Genomic DNA, 20,637 nt, shown 5'->3' with positions numbered 1-20,637 from the left:
AGCCATATGAACAAATGGAGAGGAGACAGCCTTGGAGGTGGGGGCCTTCTTCCGTAATTTACAAGCCATCCATTTACAAAGAGGGTTGATGGTGGGGTGGGGTGGGATGGGGTGGAGTGGTGGAAACATGGAGAGATAGCATTGGGACTTGGGTGCTCCAAGATACCAGGTGTTCTTGCCTTGTGATAAGCTTCTAGTCCACATCCAGAAAGCAGATCCCCAAATAGAACACTTTCTAAAAAAAAATATTTTTATTGGAAAGTCAGATATACAGAGAGGAAGAGAGACAGAGAAAAAGATCTTCCATCTGATGATTCAATCCCCAAGCAGCTGCAACAGCCTCCCACTTGGACTCAGGCTTCCAAGGCTATGGGCCATCCTCTACTACTTTCCCCGGTCACAAGCAGGGAGCTGGATGGGAAGTGGAGCTGCACTAGCCCTGCTCTTCAACTGGGTCTGTCACATGGTTGCAGGGTTCCAAGGACTTGGGCCACCCTTGACTGCTTTCCCAGGCCATAAGTAAAGAGCTGGAAGGACAGTGGAACAGTTGGGACACGAGTGGTGTCCAAATAGGATGCCAGTGCTTGCATGTGGTAGATTAGCCTTTTGAGACACCATATTGGCAACTTCCCACTTTTTCTTTTTTCCTCCACTTACCATTCAGTTTTCACAGGCTGTGCTGTTACTATCAGTGATAAAAGTGACAATATCCTGTGAGGTTTTGGGTTATAGGTGTGAGTTTCTTTCTAAAAGTTGAAGAGCAGGGCTAGTGCTCTGGGCCTTCTCCAATGATTGCTTAGGTTTCCCTTCCCAGCTCAGTGCTTTTATGATGAATGGCATCACATGGCATCTTGGGTTCAGGTGCTGAAGCCATGTAGATTCTGCTAGAACTAACATCTTCCTTTTATTTGGAGAGGGAGGGTGAGAATGGGATAGAGACAGACTGCATGAGGGAGTAAGCCCATCTGTTAGTTCACTCCCAGGGCTTCGCTAAGGCTGTGTCAGGAAATAAAGAAGTCAATCCAGTTTTCCCATGTGAGAACCAAACTTTTTGAGCAATTACCACTGCCTCATTGTCCTTATCTGCACCATGCTGGAGTCAGAAGAGTAGAACCCAGGCACCTCATTACCTATCCACTAGGCCAAATGTCTAGCCCTTCCTTTTCTTTTAAATTTGAAATTTAAAAAACAAAAACAAAAACAAAAAAAATAAATAAATTTGAAATTATTGTGAAGATAATTAAACAGACTGGAAACAAATTCTACACCAAAATATATTTATTTATTTAAATTCTGTTTTAGTCTTTATCCATCCACATAAATATTCATCAGAAGCATAATAACCAGGGCACAGATTATTTGCTATCTGGCTTTTAAAATTACAAGTATTTTCAAAATTCAGTAATACCACTTTTAGTGATCAAATGAATGAGTGAATAACAATAAATTAGAAATAACTTTTTTATTCCCATTGATAAATGTATTTTGAATGTTTTGGCCTTTGGTCTTGGGAATGTAATCACTCAGTGCTTTGCTTTCACATTCAGTGCTAAATTACCAGGCTTGTGCATGTTACACTGCAAGATCCAGTAGGCTTGAGGCTACGGGGTAGGCTCTTTATTCTTCCACTTCATCCCACTGTGTGTTTTGTGATGTCCAACAAGATGTGAGCTTTGGGTGAAGGCCTTTCCACATCTGCTGCACACATATGGGCGTTCTCCAGTGTGAGTCCTCTGATGCCTGATCAGGTGGGAGCTTTGCCGGAAGGCTTTCCCGCAGTCCTTGCACTGATAGGGCTTAGCTCCAGTGTGAGTTCTCAAGTGCTGGGAGATGGCTGAGCGATCATTGAAGGTCCTCCCACACTCTTGACATTCAAATGGTCGTTCTCCACTATGAATTCTCTGATGCTGTGTGAGGGATGAGCTCTGAACAAATGCTTTCCCACAGGTTTGACACACATAGGGCCTCTCTCCTGTATGGATTTTTTTATGTACAGAAAAGTACCTTGGATTTCGGAACATTTTGCCACATTCACTGCATCGGCAGATTTGGCTCCCCTTGTGAAGTCTTATGAATGTAATCTGCTGAACATTTTGGTTGAAGGCTTTCTTACAACCACTGCCTTTCTTGGCCTTTTCCCTTTCGCAGTTCTTCTGTGAAGTACATGCTGTGTTCCTAACCCATGAGACATGTTTGCGCAAACGTTTTCTAAAAGGAATTTTCTGGATTGAAACTTGGCTTGTTTTGAGATCTGCACCTGCCTGAGATTCAGGGCGTTTACAGTGCTGCTTCTGAGGGTGGGCTATTGCCTGAGGGAATTCCCCTTGTTCTGATGCTCTGTCAGGGACTTCAGGGGCCTCATTCTGCAAGACCTCTTCTGGGACAGAGGACCCATTAGCGTCCCTTTCTTTCACTTTCAGGACATGACCTGGTTCTTCCTCAGGAGTATTGGATTTTGAAATCAGCTGCTTGTTTTCCTGTGTAGTCTCCCATCCTGAAATAAAACGTGTGGATACTGTATAATTAAGTACTCATAAGCTAGTGAATTTTTTCCCCAAAACTGTGGTCATTAAATCTGGGGAGAGAGTGAAATGTCATGAAGCAGCAAAAGAGGGAATTTGGTGATTTAGATTTGGTGAGGGCAAAGGTATGTTTCTTAAACTCCATCCAGGTGGATGGCACATCAGTCCTTCACTGAACATGAGGCTGCCTCTGTCCAGCCAGTGCTCTCACCTGTACAGGTCCACAGTTCCAGCTAAAGGTTTTAGGTGGAGCAAGGATCGTTTAGGGGCATTCCCAGTCCTTGTGCTGATTCAGTGTAGGCCACAACCTTAACTGGTGACCCCTGAGGCCACTCAAGCTCAGCAGGGTGGAGTGGAGGCAATGCCTTACCCACAGAGACGAGATGCTCAAAGGTCTCCAGCATCACATCATGGTATTCGGTTCTTTGTGTTGGGCCCAACAGCCCCCACTCCTCTTGGCTGAAGTCGACAGCCACATCTCGAAAGGTCACAGGCTCCTGTGAAGTCACATGTGTCTCAAGATCAGGGAGTTGTTGATAGGGAAAGAAGGCTGGAGAGAGGTGCTGTGCTAGTACTGCTCTCCTTTGGAAGATTGCACAGACACAGTGAAATAGCACTGACCAGCGTCACACATCTACCTTCTAGCAAGACAGGCTAGTCCTATTTGATCTAAACTCTAGATCCCAGATTCTCATGTCTTTACCTGCAGACACTTCAAAATGTGTCTGTAGGCATGAGGAAGGAGATGCAGGTGCTCCCCACATGCTATCCTTGATTGCCTCACTTTTCACGTCTCTGTAAACATTGGTCCCCTTCCTCTTACCTGTGCATTCTAAATTTCCAGGCCACTGGATCTTTTGTTCTAGGTCTCCAGTGGTCAGAGTGGCCAGAGCTAGGGCTGGCCCCTAGGCTCAAGTTGCTCCACAGCCCAGCACAGCCCCAACAGTTTGGTACAGCTTGGCTTGTGGGTGCGTCAGCAAGGCCAGGGGAAAGGGGATACTCCTCACAGAGAATGCTGTGATCAGAGGAACAAAGTGTGCTTGTTCTCTACTTACTTCAGGCAGTAGCGCCACAGTAGCTGTATCCTGCTCCTTCTGTTGAGAACTGACCTCAGGAGAACAGACAGGTTGCTGGGCAGGTGGTGCTGGGAGGAGACATCTGTGTGAAGGGATCAGTGGGCAAGGAAGAGGCAGCCCTGCCCGGCAACCCATAGTTATTGCTTACCTGTATCCAGCTTACTTATGCTGGTTCCTGCTGTTGCCTTCTCTGTTCACTAGCTCAGCTCCTCCCACCCTTCACTCCTCCCAGTGTGAGACTGCATCCCCACACCTGCATGGGCCCTGGATCTACCACAAACCAAGGAGCATCAGTGTTCCCATTGCAGAAACCTTTTGTTCCCCTCGTCCAAGGAAGCTGCCTCTTCTCCACACTCACTGCAACAGTTAGCTCACGGCTCTTTAGAGGTAAAGCACATATCTCGTCTCTAAGCCTAGCCAGACGAACACTTCTTCCTTCATCACAGGACATGTGCCGTCTTGCTGTCTACTCATCACCACTGGCCCTGCTGAACAGCTCCTTATCTTCTTTTGATGTCCTCGTATGGCCCAAGGTTGCCATAACGCTGACTACACCATCAAGGGGGCCCAAAGGATATGAGTAAGAGTGGCTCAATGGCTATAATGATTTAATGTCAGGCAAACATATGAACCTTTTGTGGGAACATTTGGGAAAGACAAATTCCACCCTGGGAGACAGCCTTCTTGGGAGTGAGCCAAGGAAGTGCAGCAGACTGTAACAAATCACTGCAAACTTAGTAGTTCAAAGTTGTGGTGTTCAGAAGGTGGCACAGGCCTCACTGGGTTATATCATGGTGTCAGGAAGGCTGTTTTTTTTGGAAATTTTAGAATATTCTACAAAATCCCATTCCTTGTCTTTTCCAGTTCCTAGAGGCAATCCAAAATACCCAGCTAAAGACCCCCTTTCCTCATATTACCCCTGCTCATGTCATCACGACTGTGTTTGACCCTTCTACTTTCCTCTTAAAAAACAAAAAACAAAACAAAAAACAACCTTGGATTACATCAAATCTGTAAGATAATCCAATACAATCTACCTATTTCAAAACCATTCACTAAATCACATAGGTAAAGTCCATTCTGACATGTGACATAACATATTCAGAATCTAGGGATTAGCATATGGAATCCCTTAGAGACAGTTATTCAGCTGACCGCAACACTCAGCCTATCTGAAATACACCATTCATGATATTGTTATCCCTGTTCCCCAAAATATCTGCTTTTCCAGGAAGCCCTATTCTCTGTAAATTCTATCTATTTGCCAGTTTCTTCTTTCTTCCTCAAAATACAATGTCAACAAATCAATCATGGAAAATGAAAGTGAGGCATGTACAAGTGTCTGTATTCCATGAAACTCAGATTGACAATAAAATTAAGATGCAAGAGTCTCATTCTAGGGCCAGTGTGGTGGCTCAGTGTGATAAGCTGTTCTCTGCAGCAATCACATACTGTGGATACCAGTTACTTCTGGCTATTCCATTTTTGAACCAGCTCCTTGCTAATGTACCTGGGAAAACATCAGAGACTGGACCAGTACTTGTGCTGCTGTACCCATGTGGGACACACAGATGAAGCTCCTGACTCGCTTGTCCAGCCCTGTCTGTTGTGGCCATATGAGAATGAACTCTTCCTTTATAACTCTGTCTTTCAATATATATATTTTAATAATCTCCTAAAGCCATCCAACACAGTTGCCCTCTCTCCATCCACCACTGTCAATACTGCCCAAACCACCACCCCTTCCAGTGGGCAGAGCACCAGTTCTGGGGTTGTGAATATGCTTCTAATCTTGTTCCTCTCCTCTGTCCACCATACATTGCATGCTGTTCAATAAATCTTTAAAGCTCAAATTAGAATGAACCCTCTGATCCTCAGACTCAGTCATCAATCGAACCACTTGAAGACAATATGGGTTTGCTCCAGCCTCAGCTCCTTTCCACCAGACCTAGCCAGTTTCATACAATTTATACATGCCATACTCACTTCACTCATGACCTGTACAGCTAATGCTCCATCTGCTTGACACATCTTTATGGGCCTCTTTACTTGGCCAGGTTTTTTCATTTTTAATTGGGATGTAGTGATAGTGCATTCTTATCCACTGAGTTGTCTTCCAAATGTTAGTAATGGCCAGAGGGCCAAAGCTGGGAATTTAATCCAGGTTTGCCACACAGGTGGCAGAAGTACAACCACTTGAGCCATCATCAGTGTCTCTTGGGATGCTGGACTCAGGAATTAGAGCCAGGAGTTGAACTCAGGCACCCTGAAGTGGGATGTGGATATCCTAACGGTTAGGCCAAAGGTTTGTCCTTTGGCCAGGTTCTAATTAATGTCAGCTGTCAGCTGCGGCAACTTGGCTTATACAAGCCATGCCTACATCCTTGACCTCTTTTCAACCCCAGCACTTTCACATGCATTCCGATTTGTCAAGTCCTCATCTCCCCACTAAACTACAAGCTTGGGAAACTCATGAGTCCTGTATTAGTTACCACTTTATCCAAAGTTCCCACCAAACACTAAAGAATCTATGGTATGGCAGGGATCTCAAAGGGATATAAATAAAGCACTTTCCCCATCAGCTTCTCCCAGCAGCCAGAGAAGGGCTCAGTGAAGAATGAATTGCTGGGACCCACTTGGAGGTTTCCGCTTCGACTTGGGAACAAGTGGGAATGCAGATGTTGTTGGTTTGGACTGGGCACAACCCTTCCCTGACCTACCAGGAAACATAGAATTCTTCCCCCTCGGAGTTCTCCAAGCAACCTCCATGGAGCTGCATTTCCACTGCACTAACCTTCTTCCTTGGATATCCAGGTCGCATCACCCACCAGGGCCACTGCCTCCTGGCAGTCCTTTGGGTGCTGTGACTCCACCCACGTCTGGAGCTTCCCTGGTAGGGCACCCAGGAACTGTTCCAGCACCAGTAGCTCAAGGATCTGCTCTTTGGAGTGTGCTTCAGGCTGCAGCCACTGGTGACACAGCTCACGAAGCAAGGCCAGTGCCTCTTGGGGACTAGAAGCCTCTTCATAACGGAACTGCCGGAATTTCTGGCGAGCGCTATCAGTGTCAGATGGGTGGCTGCCTGGCTGCGGATCTGGCTTATTGCAGACATCTGGGCTCAGGCTTCTGCCTTCGGCGTAGAGTGCCTGGATCTGGGCATTCCGGGGTCCAGCCACTTCCTGGTTCAGTGTGAGGACCTCAACAACTCTGATTTTTGTCAGGGGATTTTCAGAAGGAAGATAATTAATTTCAGGGTCCAGCTGAGTCTCAGGATATTCTGGAAACCAAAAGCAAAAAAATACAAATGGCCAAGAAACACATTACAAGAAGCTTAAGATCACTACCCACCAGCAAAATGCAGATACAAATCACAGTGAACTATTATTTCACATCCACTATTGTTACCATAGATGGATGAGAATAGGGAGGGAAGCAGACTGCTGAAAAGCATATGCTGTCAGTGGGAATACTGCATCACTTTTGGTAGCTCCTCCAAAAGTAAAGCATGCGGTAACAATGACCTAGAAATTCTCCTCACATATATACATAAAGTACTTCAAAAAGTTCACGTTGGGCCCAGCATGATAGTGTAGTGGTTAAAGTCCTCGCCTTGCATGCGCCAGGATCCCATATGGACACCAGTTCTAATCCCGCAGCCCCGCTTCCCATCCAACTCTCTGCTTGTGCCCTGGGAAAGCAGTCGAGGATGGCCCAACTCTTTGGGACCCTGCACCCAGATGGGAGACCTGCAAGAGCTCCTGGCTTTGGATTGGCTGAGCTTCAGCCATTGCAGCTGCTTGCGGAGTGAACCATCGGACGGAAGATCTGCCTCTCTGTCTCTCCTCCTCTCTGTATATCTGCCTTTCAAAACAAATGAAAATAAATAAATCTTAAAAAAAAGTTCACGCTGGAGTGAGGGGAGGGGGTAGGTGGACATGGTATTTCGGTAATGAATAAAGCTGCTGCCTGCAACACCAGAATCCAATATGGACACTGGTTCAAGTCATGGCTATTAACTTGCTATCCAGCTCCTTTGGTACACCTGGAAAAGAAGTAGAGGATGGCCTAAATGCTTGGGCTGCTCATTTAGGCCTGCCCTCACGACCATTTTAGCAGTGGAACCAGTGGATGAAAAACCTCTGTCTCCCTCTCTCTTTTTTTAAAGATTTATTTATTTTTATTGCAAAGTAAGATGTACAGAGGAGGAGAGACAGAGAGCAAGATCTTCCATCTGATGACTCACTCCCCAAGTGACCTCAACAGCCGGTGCTGCGCTGATCCAAAGCTTGGAGTCTAGAACCTCCTCCAGATCTCCCACACAGGTGCAGAGTCCCAAGGCTTTGGGCCGTCCTCAACTGCCTTGCTAGGTCATAAGCAGGGAGCTGGATGGGAAGTGGAGCTGCCAGGATTAGAACTGGCGCCCATATGGGATCCTGGTGTGTTCAGGGCGAGGACTTTAGCCACTAGGCCACACCACTGGGCCATAAAGATTTATTTTATTTTATTTTCATTACAAAGTCAGATATACAGAGAGGAGGAGAGACAGAGAGGAAGATCTTCCATCCGACGATTCACTCCCCAAGTAGCCACAATGGCCAGTGCTGAGCCAATCCGAAGCTTGGAGCCAGGAACTTCTTTTAGGTCTCCCATACAGGTGCAGGGTCCCAAGGCTTTGGGCCGTCCTCAACTGCTTTCCCAGGCCACAAGCAGGGAGCTGGATGGGAAGTGGAGCTGCCGGGATTAGAACTGGCGCTCATATGGGATTCTGGTACGTTCAGGGCGAGGACTTGAGGCACCAGGTCACAATGCAGGCGCCAGGCTCCTCTCTATTTAAAAAGTTTATGGCCTTGGGGCTGGTGCAATGGCTGAAGTAGCGAATTCTCTGCCTGTAAGCACTGGCATTCCCATTTGGGCACTGGTTCACATCTGGCTATTCCACTTCCCATTCAGTTCCCCACTTATGGCCTGAGAAATCTGCGGAAGATGGCTCAATGCTTTGGAACCCTGCACATGTGTGGGAGGCAGGGAAGAAACTTCTGGTTCCTGGCCTTAGATCAGCCCAGCTGTGACTAATGTTGCCATCTGGATAGTGACCAGCAGATGGCATTGTTCTCCATTGCTCCTTCTCAGTGTAACTCTGCCTTTCCAATACAAATAAAATAATCTTAAAAAAATAATATAAAGAAAAAAAAAAGTTCATGGCCTCTACTTTTTAAGGCTTTCTGAAGGAGCTAGTGTTGTGGTCCAGTCAGTTGAGTCGCTGGCTGCTCTAGTTCATTTCCCTATCTTGCACCTGGGAAAACAGTAAAAGATGGCCCATTTACTTGGATTTTTGTCACTCTTGTAAGAGACCCAGATGGAGTTTCCGGCTCTTTGCTTCTGCCTGGCCCAACACTGGCTGTTGTAGCCATTTCAGGAATGAACCACTGGATGAAAATCCCTCAGTCTCTATCTCTCTGCCTTTCAAATAAACCTTTTAAAATAAAACAAAGCTACTTTCCTTAAATCACGCAGAATTGGTGTTTTGTCTTGGGATTGTAATTTTTAAATTACTTGTTTTAAAGGGAGACTCAGGAAAGAACAAAACAAGGATCTTCCATCCATTGGTTCAGTCCTCACATGCCCCCAGTCAGGACTGAGGCTGACCAAAGCTGGGTGCTGCAGGGAACAGTTATTACTACTGATACCTTCCAGCATATGCATTAGCAAGAAGCTGTTAATGAGAAGCACAGCCTGGTCTTGAACTCAGGCAGTGTTAATGGCATGTAGGCATACCAAGCAGTGTCTTGACTGCTACACCAGATGTCACCCCAGTTTGGAATTTTTTTTTTTTTTTTTTGTCTTTTTAGTTTGTGTTCACGCAACACAAATTCTCTACATGCAAGTCCTGGAATCCCATATGGGTGCCAATTTATGTCCCAGCCACTCTACTTCCCAGCAGTTCCCTGCTTACAAACTAGGAATGCAGTGGAGGATAGCCCAAAGTCCTTGGGACCCTATACCCATGTGGCAGACCAAGAAGAGGCTCCTGGTTCTGCACTGGCTCAGCTCTGGTCATTATAACCATTTGGGGAATGAACCAGTGAATGAAACACCTTTCTCTTTCTTTCTCTCTCTGTAAAATATGTCTTTCCAATAAAAATAAATCTTTTTAAAAAGATCCAGCAATAGCTGGAACTGAGTCGATGCAAAGTCAGGAGCCTGGAGCTTCTTCCAGTCTCCCACATGGGTGCCAGATCCCAAGGCTTTGGGTTGTCCTTTGCTTTCTAGGGCCACAAGCAGGGGACTCAATGAGAAGTGGAGCAGCAGGGACATTTACTGGCATCTATGTGGGATCCCAGCACGTGTAAGGTGACGATTTAGCCAATGGACTATTTTGCTGGGCACAAATAAAAATCTTAAAAAGAAAGAACTTGAGCACCTCTTTGAGACTGACTGCTGTTTGCATGTGATGTGTCTGAATTTGTCTTAGTGTGTGTATTCAAAAACCTAGTAAGCCTGTCAGCAGGTGTACTTCCTAAATAGTGCTCTTTCAGAGTTTGTACCTCCTGTTCTCCATCTCTGCCTTTCAATTTTTGACCTTGAGACAGAAGTGCTAATTGGGAAAAGTTGAGGGGATAATCTCCAAAGCTCAGAAAAAACAAAACAAAACAAAACAAAACAAAACAAAACAACAAAAAAACCCCTTTCACTTAGATGTGAGCCCATTTAGGTTAGTTGTAGCACTAGTCATCGCAAGAATTCCCTTTTCATACCTTACCATCATCCTGCCGATCCTGCCGCAGAGCCCAGCCTTATTGTGAAAAGCTCTTATAGGATGGCACATTTTTTTTGTGATTTCTTCAGCTACTTCAATCAACAGTTTACTGAACTCTAGTAATTCAGTTTCTCTGCTAGTAAATACAGACATACAAGAGACCTGCCATAAGGATATCTGCTCTCCTGCTCATTATTTAGTGTTTGTTCTACACATTAAGCCAGGTAATACACCAAATAAAAATCACAGGATCTGTTTTATTAAGTGTCTATGGCTACTATGTAAGTTGTCTTTTTTTTTTTTAAAGATTTATTTATTTTTTATTACAAAGTAAGATATACAGAGAGGAGGAGAGACAGAGAGGAAGATCTTCCGTCTGATGATTCACTCCCCAAGTGACTACAACGGCCAGTGCTGCGCCAATCCGAAGGCAGGAACCAGGAACTTCTTCCAGGTCTCCCACATGGGTGCAGGGTCCCAAAGCTTTGGGCCATTCTCTACTGCTTTCCCAGGCCACAAGCAGGGAGCTGGATGGGAAGTGGAGCTGCCGGGATTAGAACCGGCGCCCATATGGGATTCTGGTGCGTTCAAGGCGAGGACTTTAGCCGCTAGGCCACGCCGCCGGGCCCAAGGTCTGTCTGCTGTTTGACATCAGTTATAAAAATAGACATCCCAGTTTGCACTTTAAACTCCCCTCCCCCCATTGTCATATAAAGTGAGAGTTAAGGCTCATGATTTGCCTGCACAGATTAGCTTCTGAGAACCCTGGCTCATATGAGTCCTCTGATATTGAACACAATGAGGACTCCTACTGAAGGGTTTCCTGCATTATCATGTTCCTGGGTCTCCTTCCCAGGGAGTTCTGTGATACCTGAAGTCCTCCTGACACATTATACTCCTAAGACCATTTCCAGGGTCTGTGATACAGATTAAGGGAGCTCTGTATTAAACCTTTCCTACAGCAATCCCATTCTTTTATTTTCAGAGTCCTCCAATGTAGTCATTTAGTGTAAGAATTTTGTTTGTTTCAGGATAATTCTCGAAAAAATAAGACTGGATTACATGAGAGCCCTTTTCTGCTACTGTCATATTCCTGAGCTTTCTTCCCTGTGTGAGTTCTCAGAAGCTGGAAAACTCAAGAAAAGATTTCTTATAATTAAGGTTGTTGAATAAAGCAAAAAACAAAAAATACAGATCTTTGCAGTTTAGTCTTATGTGTGAGCCATCTCTTAGAAATGGGCCTTCTCATATTCAGTACACTTCTGCCGCTGTTCGTGTATGGGTTACTCTTATGATACAAATTATATTGATTTACTACTACTGTATTCCCACATTCACTATATGGCCTGTGTGAATCTCAGGCAACATAAAAAGATTAAATCCAAAAAAGGATTGGTCTCCTACTGAGCCCTGTCAACAATAATCCCCTGCTTATATGTATACGTATATAAATTCTTATTTCTACTGTTTGTTCTATTTCAAAGAACTGTCACATTCACATTTGTAGGGTTCATTTCCTGGTTAATTTCTTAACAAGTCAGAAATGTTAAAAATGCGAAGTGCTGGGGCCCGGCGGCATGGCCTAGCGGCTAAAGTCCTCGCCTTGAATGCACCAGAATCCCATATGAGCGCCGGTTCTAATCCCAGCAGCTCCACCTCCCATCCAGCTCCCTGCTTGTGGCCTGGGAAAGCAGTAGAGGACGGCCCAAAGCTTTGGGACCCTGCACCTGTGTGGGAGACCTGGAAGAGGTTCCTGGTTCCTGCCTTCGGATTGGCATGCACCAGCCCGTTGCGGCTCACTTGGGGAGTGAAACATCGGATGGAAGATCTTCCTCTCTGTATATCCGGCTTTCCAATAAAAAAAAAAATGCGAAGTGCTTTTGGAAGACTGTGACTTCCACGATTGTCTCTTGCTTGCACCGCTTCATTCAAGGTCGCATTCAGATTCTGTCTAGACTCATACAAGTGGCAATGCTCTATTGAAAGGACACTAAGTGACAGCTGAAGACCTGAGTGCCATCTAATTTATTTTCCCACATCCCTTATCTTCACAGCATCTTTTCCAAATCAGTGTCACCTTGAGAATGAATGCCACTTGTCTAAGTGCTAAGTATTTATCCAGTCCCCTCCTGCTTCAGCAACCAGGACCTGTACTATCATGGAAAGCTGGAGAACCACATGAGCTGTCAAAAAGGCCACCTTATATTCACTGCTCATTCTGTGCATCAGCATGACACATTGGCATGAGAAAGAGATTACAAATCACTGGGGCACAGCTGTCTCATCTAAAGCTACAGCATGCCGTTCTAAGTACCTGCATCGGGCCTGGCACAATGGCCTAGCGGTTAAATTCTTGCTTTGCATGCATTTGGATCACATATGAATGCCAGTTTGTGTTTTGCCCATTCTACTTCCCATCCAGCTCCCTGCTAATGGCCTGGGAAAGCAGTGGAGGATGACCCAAGGCCTTGGAGACTCAGAAGACGCTCCAATCTCCTGGCTTCAGATTAGCTCAGTTCTGACCATTGCAACTACTTTTAGAGTAAACCAACAGATGGAAGATCTTTGTCTCTCCTTCTCTCTGCAATTCTGACTTTCCAAGAGAAATAAATAAATAAAAATTTTGTAAGTGCCTGTGTTGCTCATATATTTTGTTTGCTGCTTAGATTTCCTTTTGAGGTCCAAAACAGGTGTACTGAAATGATTTTGCAAATCTCCTTGGATATTTCCAGTCCCTTTTCATTCATACTTAACAGAACAAGTCAAGATATGAGATGCTTCAACAACTTGCATTGCGGTGAAAGTTTTAGGGAAACTCTGTATGATTAATAATTGCATGCCACTATGGCCCCTTGCCTACTTCCATCTAGCCCTGTCATAATTCTTTCTTCCTAACGCATGTAGCATTGTCAAAAGCCATGCCATGCTATATCCTTGTTCAAGAACAACATCACACTCCCCTCACAGACAGCAAAGCCTTGTGTCCTACTAGCTTACCTCCCATGTCTTAACTTTAGCTGCCTCTAGCCCACCAGGCAACTTTGTTTCCTTAACATGCCAAGCTCCCCAATCTCATAGTGATTCCAAATGGTGCCTTTGTGCCTGGAAAAGCTCTTCACTGCCACTTTCACATGCCTGCTGACTTTTCTGACCTCAGGCTCAGCTTCACTCTCAGTCCTGTCGTGTCTTGACTACTTCCTATAGCAAAATTCCCTTATACCCCTTTCCCCTTTCATACCATGTTCTGCTTAGAACTTCCCACTGTTGATCATTATACCCGTGTAACCTGACTGCAGGCCATTACCTATTAGACTATGAAGTCTATGATGGTAGTGGTTACTTCAGGTCTTTATTTTATCACCGAAAAGTTTACTATAAGTGCACAGGTCAGAGGAAGCCCTCTGTTTACTTACAAGACAGCTGCCTGAGGAGCCTCCTCTAAGATGGCCTCTCATTCTGAAGACCTCCTGATTCCTCACTCATGGAGTATGGCTAGGAAGTCTGCCCATGCTATATAAGGGACTTGAATTTCAGAGCGGATGAGACACAGAACTGTTACATCCAGATCACAACCTGAATCACAGAGACCAGAAGGGACACTAACAGGTCTGATTAATGAGAACACTAGTGTGGAACAGAAATTGAGACAGGCAGATACAAAATCCTTGCATTGCTGAGTACTCTACAGATGAGGGATGGTTAAGTGCACCCTGTGCTAATGATGAGAAAGAAATGTAATGAAAAAATAATATACACACACACAAAATATAATGAAAGACTGGAAAGGCAAAACAAAATATTAATGCTGAGCCATCAGGATCAAATACAGAGAAACTAGAAGTGGCATCCAGAAAATAAGATTGAAGATACCAACTCCATTAGTCCATGTTGTGGCAAACAGGTAATCACCAAAATGGGGGACCAAGCAGAGATTTTAGGGCAGAGTACTTCCACTGTCAATTAAATCACAGCACAAAATATAAAGGAAAAGCATCCATTGTGCTTGTAGCCAGCACTCTGATAGAAAAGTTGACAAACCGCTAACACAGAGAAAACTACAGTTTAGTCTAATCATGAATAAAAAAGAGAACTGACTCTAGTAACATGTTTCAAAAAGGCACTTTTGTAATCATTGTATTACCATGTTAACTGTTCAAAACAGAAAATACTTTTCAAGGCTCTGCACTATGGTCCAATTCCCTGCTTGGGACCTTGCACTCATGAGGGAGATTCGGAAGAAACTCCTGAATCCTGGCTTCAGATCAGCTCAGCTCCAGCCATTGTGGCCATTTGGGAAGTGAGCCATTCAATGGAAGATCTTCTCTGCCTCTCCTTTTCGCTGTAAATCTGCCTTTCCATTAAAAATAAATAAATCTTAAAACACACACACACACACACACCAAAACAAAACACCTTATCATCACCCAAGAATGTTTTGGAATGAAACTAGAGATATTTCTGATTTTCACTCGCTATAAACAGGTAGATGAACATGTCTTCATCCAAATACAAGTTGAGCTGAGTTAAAGCAGAATCAAGTGTCATCAAAACCTAGAAACTTGCCCATTTAAGACTAGAAATCTGTTCTTCATACTCTTAGCTTCACAATCTTTTAGAAATAACAACTATGAAGAATGCAATTACATGACTGTCCAAAACAGGTAAATAAACATCAACACAACTACCTCCTACTTTATACTTTAATGGCAAAAATGACTGGAAAAATTACTCAACCAGGCACCAATACAAGCCAAATCAAAAGTAATATACATCCTAACAGGATTTTCTCAAGGAACTCCAACAAGGTGGTTAATTGTCATTCTGGAGAATTAAGTGACTGAGGATAGCTAGAGTTTTTATTTTTAAAGAGGGGAACTACCACTTATCCATACATTTTTATAAAGCTAAAATAAGCACAGTGATACTCAAGAGCAGAGGAAGAATCTGGTCAGAAAAATGTTGAAAGAATTTTTTAAAAAGATTTATTTATTTTATTGTTGTGGGCCTTGGGTGATCCACTTTTTTTAAAAAAATATTTATTTATTTTTATTGGAAAGTCAGAAATACAGAGAGGAGGAGAGACAGTGAGAAAGATCTTCCGCCCATTGATTCACTCCCCAAGTGAGCACAAAGGCCGGTGCTATGCCAGTGCTGAGCCAGGAACCAGGAACTTCTTCCAGGTCTCCCACACGGGTGCAGGGTCCCAAGGTTTTGGGTTGTCCTCGACTGCTTTCCCAGGCCACAAGCAGGGAGCTGGATGGGAAGTGGAGCTGCCGGGATTAGAACTGGAGCCCATATGGGATCCCGGTGCGTTCAAGGCGAGGACTTGAGCCACTAGGCCATGCCGCTGGGCCCAGCTGATCCACTTTTGATCCAACTCCCTTCTAATTGTCAGGGAAAGAGATGGAGGTTGGCCCAAGGACTTGGGACCCTTGAACCCACATTGGAGATGTGGAAGCTCCTGGCTTCCTACTCCTGGCTCCAGCTCTGGCTGTTGTGGCTACTCAGGAAGATGGACGATCTCTCTGTCTCTCTCTATATTGACCTTTAAATAACATAGATGTATCTTTAAAAATATACTTTAGATATACTAAGACATTGGATAATATGACTAAAAAGGTATGGTTAAGAAAAATATGAAAGTATAAAACTGTATGAAGAGTATATAAAGGGGGCCCGGCGGTGTGGCCTAGTGGCTAGAGTATATAAAGGGAGCCCAGCACGGTAGCCTAGCCAGTAACGTCCTTGCTTTGCACGTGCGGGGATCCCATATGGCCCCTGGTTCTAATCCCAGTGACCCTGCTTCCCATCCAGCTCCCTGCTTGTGGCCTGGGAAAGCAGTTGAAGATGGCCCAAAGCTTTGGGATCCTATACCTGTGTGGGAGACCCAGAAGAGGTTCCAGGCTGCTGGCTTTGGCTTGGTTCATCTCCAGACATTGTGGCCACTCTTGGGGAGTGAATCAATAGATGGAAGACCTGCCTCTCTGCCTCACCTCCTCTCTTTATATCTTACTTTCCAATAAACTATTACTTTATTAATATCAGATTATATAGCATTCCCTAAAATTAAATAGAAACAAAAAATATGAACTCGTATGAGACAAGATATAAATGGTCAATTTCATTAGTTATAGGGAAACTGTGAACTAAATTAAAAAATTACTTCTTGCCAATTAGATCTGCAAATCTTAGATCATTACGAACTGCTGATGATTGGGTCTAGATGGCGCAATGGCTAAAGCTTCACCTTGCAAGTGCCAGGAACTCATATGGGCACTGGTTTGAGTCTTGGCTGCTCCACTTCACATTCAGCTCTCTGCTTATGGCCTAGGAACGCTAGTAGGGGATGGCCCAAAACCTTCAGACCTTGTTCCCATGTGGGTGACCCAGAAGAAGCTCCTGGCTCCTAGCTCTGGATTGGCTTAGTTCCAGCCATTGCAGCCGCTTGGGGAGTGAACCAAGATGTGGTTTTCTTTTCTCCGTAAACCTGATCTGCTTTTCTGATAAACATAAACCTCTAAACAAAACAAAACAAAACAAAACAAAACAATACAAATTGCTGACGATGAAGGTAAAAGGAGCTTTATCAGCTATATATGTTTCCATTTTTGAGGACGATTTTTTGCTACTAAATTTTTATGCTTTATCTCACCGCACCATTTCTAGAAATCCAGCTGATAGGAAAACCAATTAGCATATGAAAAAGCAAAGTGTACACAGAAGTTCTTGGCCATCAAGATAAGAAAAACAAATATGGATTATATAGAAATCATTAAAAGGATTGACACAACCTACATATGTTGAGTGTACCTTAACATATGCCAACCGCCACCAGCAGCAAGTTGAGTTTCAACTAAACAGAACACTGAGGCGAGGAAAACAGTACTTCACCTGTTGTCTCCCACTCGCCACCTCTTTCCCAGGACACTGGGTTCCTGACTAAGCAGTTGGCGTACCCATCGTGGGAACACCCATACCTGGTACTTACCTGGAAAGGTGTCTTGTAGAATTCCTTTCTCCACCAGCCAGAAGTCTTCTGCCTCTTCTAACTGAGATATCACATCTGGCTTGGAACGCTGATGCTCTGCTCAATGGAAAAAGATATAGGGCTTGGGGCACTGGGTGTTCAGGAGAAATGCTGTCTTGCTGTAGCACACACTGTCCCTGCCTTCTCTACTAGGGCTCATAGGACTCTGACCCAAGTGGGTGACAACCATATCCATTTCCTTTGTCAGTTATCCTGGGTTCCCTTGCTAGCAGTGGTAGTCATGAAGCACAGTTCTGGCCAGCAAGATACAAATCAATCTTCTGGAAGAGCCTTCTGGAAGAGATTTTACTTTCTTGCTAAACATGACAGTTGAGAAAACGTTCTGGACAGGGCTGCCCCCGCCTCTGTTTCTGCTTTGAATATAAAAAGGAAAGATTGGAGCTATAACCAACCATTCAATGACTAGCCAAAGGATGAAAAGGATCACAGTAATTATAGGGAGACAAGGGATCAGGGTCTTCAGTGACACCCTGGTTGTTCAACCGACAATATCCTCTAGAATTTCTGTTACAAAAACAATAAGCAGGAGTGCCAGCGGTTGCAGCATGACATGGTGGAGCTCTGATACTCCACTTTCAATCAAGCTCCTTGTAATGCACCTGCGGAGTGGAAGATGGCTCAATTACCTGGAACATGTCAACTATGTGGTAGAGAAGTAGAGAATTCCTGGTTCCTGGCTTTGGCTTGGCTAACCCCTGGCTGTTGCAGCCCTTTGAGGAAATGACCCAGTGGATGGAAGAACTCCACCTTTCAAGTAGATGTAAATAAAATATTAAAACAAATTGTCAAAAAAAACAAAAAAAGTTCGGGCCCAGAGTGATAGCGTAGTGGTTAAGGTCCTCACCTTGCATGCGCCAGGATCCCATATGGTCGTGGGTTCTAATCCCGGCGGCCCTGCTTCCCATCCAGCTCCCTGCTTGTGGCCTGGGAAAGCAGTGGAGGACGGCCCAAAGCCCTGGGACCCTGCACCCATGTGGGAGACTCGGAAGAGCTCCTGGCTCCTGGCTTCGGATCAGCGCAGCACCAGCCATTGTGCTCACTTAGGGAGTGAGTCATTGGATGGAAGAGCTTCCTCTCTGTCTCGCCTCCTCTCTGTATAACTGCCTTCCCAATTAAAAAAAAAAAAGATTAAAAAAATAAACATTCACTACTGCTGTTAGATCCTTAATTTCTACAATCATCTGGCTTTTATCAAGCCTCTAGGGTTATGGAGTAGGAAGAGCTTCAGAAGTCCTACTGAGAAGCTGCCCTTTTCCTATGGATATAAAGAAAAGCCTTTCTCCCAGGCTCTAGGACCTGGACTCCTGTAGCCCCAGCCCCAGCAGATGCACACTCAGAGGTACCACATTCATGCAGCGAAGCACACCTTGATTGCCATGGAAGCCAGCCTTACCAACTGAGACCAGGTTCCTGTAGTTCTCCAGCATCACTTCCCTGTACAGGGACTTCTGATTGAGATCCAGCAGTCCCCACTCCTCCGGGGTAAAACCCATTGTTATATCTTCAAAGATCACCGGTTCCTAAAACCCACAGGTTTCTGTTTAACCAGAGCCGGTCTTCATCCATGGTGACTTGAAGAGTAGGGAAGCTGACGAAACCTTCAATGGGCTACTGGACGATCCTAGAATAACTGTCTGCCACTGTCTGAAACCCTGGGCAAACCTAAGCTTGACTGAACCACAGCCAGACAGACGACAGGAAAGGCCTTTGTTCTATGAAAACCTGTTCACTTCTTACTAATATGGGGATCCTGACTCAGAGTGACGTGCTACCCCTAAAAACTTCCCTGAGCCAAGTCATCCCATTCAAGCCATCACCCTCAACTGCTGCCCCTGCTGATTCTACCGTCTTCACCCATTAGGGATCCGTCAGGGATCCACCCGCCTCTCTTCACTAAACTGAAGTAGCTGCTGAAATCTTAACAAATCTGCTCCCTGTTTAGTTTGTCAGTTCATCCCTCCAGGAGACAGCCACTTTAATCTGCGGTCTCTCCAACAGGCACGATCTTTGGGGCCCAGGGACCTACCCCCTACTCTTGAGATGTTCCAGGGGAGTCACCTCTGGCAAAGTAAAGCCGAACCACCTTCTTTCCCCCCACTCGCTGCAGGAGGCCACTCAAAGCTTTGAGAAGCCTCTACTCACACAGAACGAGCACGTCGAAAGCCTGGAGGCCATACTTTCCTCCTCCTCCTCAGTGTGTCTCCCTGGAGAGTGAGCAGAGTCCTGAGAAAACCCAAGTTGAGAGGGGAGGACGTGTGGGATCTATCTCTGCCTTGGGGTGCCCTCCTGTCTGCCCAGCCGCGACTCCATCAGAGGGAAAGGAGAAGTCCACGCCCACATCGGAAAACTCCCGGGTGGGTCGTCTGGCCCCAATCCCACACGCCTAGCCACGCTCTGCCTCCTCATGACCGGAGATCTCTCCACATCGAGGAGTTCCTGGTATTCCCTCAGTCCCCCATCCCGAACACACCGCCCCTTCCGGGTCCTCGGCAGGGCAACAGGCAAGGCTGGCTCCGGGCTCCGAGACTTGGCAGGGGAGGAACGGAGACAGCCTTCGTGTACAGAATAGCTGCTCTCTCGCCCCTCCCGGCCCCCGACGGACACCGATCTCTAGCTGCACTCACCCGGCCCGCGCCGCACAATGGCGTCCGTTGGCCCACGGCGAAGTGCGTCAGCCCTCGAACCTGGACTACAACTCCCAGACGCCCCCGCGGCCCGCCGCGCCCGACCTCCGCAGGCCGCGCCATCTTGGCCAGTTCGGCCGCTTGGGGCGCCCAGGCGAAGCCCGTGTCGGCTGGAAGAACCTCTCGTTGGGGTACCTCGGCTGCCTGCCTGGGCAGCAGAAGGTGATGGGTGGGGACTCTAGGCCGCGGTCCCCCAGAGCCTCGCGGGTGGTGACCCAAGGCAGAAGCAGGGGTGTGTCACGCCTCGCGTGAGGGAAAGGGGAGGGCGTGGGAGGTGGCGGGTCCGTCGGGAATTGTGGCGGGGGATGGGAGGCGGAACTAATTTTCAACTGCGGGGGAGGAGCCCAGGCGGACAGGGCCGGAAGGTGGAGGGCGGGTGTCGTTCGGTTTGGTGGACCCGTCGACAAGGTGGAGGCGGAGTTAAAGTCCTCACTGGTTCCGGAGAGGAGGGAACGGGTAGGGGTGTGGCCTGGAGAGCCGCGGAAGCAACGAGAAGGGACGGGAGGCCGAGAGGACCTGAGTGAAACTCAAGGATCCCGGTTCACTGAAA

The 20,637-nt window shown here is 46.0% G+C and overlaps 2 protein-coding genes across 4 annotated transcripts in view; both read right to left on the bottom strand.

Annotated features, from left to right (window-relative positions):
- The window catches only part of RPS5 (ribosomal protein S5), a 154,133-nt gene that overhangs the window by 71,652 nt on the left and 61,844 nt on the right, over positions 1-20,637 (bottom strand). The window lies entirely within an intron of this gene.
- ZNF274 (zinc finger protein 274) lies at positions 1,293-20,379 on the bottom strand. 3 transcript variants are annotated; one of them, XM_058674874.1, is made up of 8 exons: positions 20,028-20,379; positions 19,546-19,626; positions 18,797-18,923; positions 17,344-17,439; positions 6,393-6,875; positions 3,578-3,666; positions 2,893-3,019; positions 1,293-2,494 (listed from the first exon to the last, which is right to left on the bottom strand). In XM_058674874.1, the coding sequence occupies exons 1-8, from the start codon at positions 20,148-20,150 to the stop codon at positions 1,602-1,604; spliced, it is 2,019 nt and encodes a 672-aa protein (XP_058530857.1). In that variant the 5' UTR covers positions 20,151-20,379; the 3' UTR covers positions 1,293-1,601. The 3 variants fall into 3 exon arrangements, with proteins under 3 accessions (XP_058530857.1, XP_004597112.2, XP_058530858.1); XM_004597055.3 differs by lacking the exon at positions 20,028-20,379 and adding an exon at positions 19,874-20,015; XM_058674875.1 differs by lacking the exon at positions 17,344-17,439.

This window comes from Ochotona princeps, chromosome 16, assembly GCF_030435755.1.
Source record: "Ochotona princeps isolate mOchPri1 chromosome 16, mOchPri1.hap1, whole genome shotgun sequence".
NCBI classification, from domain to species: domain Eukaryota; kingdom Metazoa; phylum Chordata; class Mammalia; order Lagomorpha; family Ochotonidae; genus Ochotona; species Ochotona princeps.
This window is presented reverse-complemented; position numbering and strand designations above follow the sequence as displayed.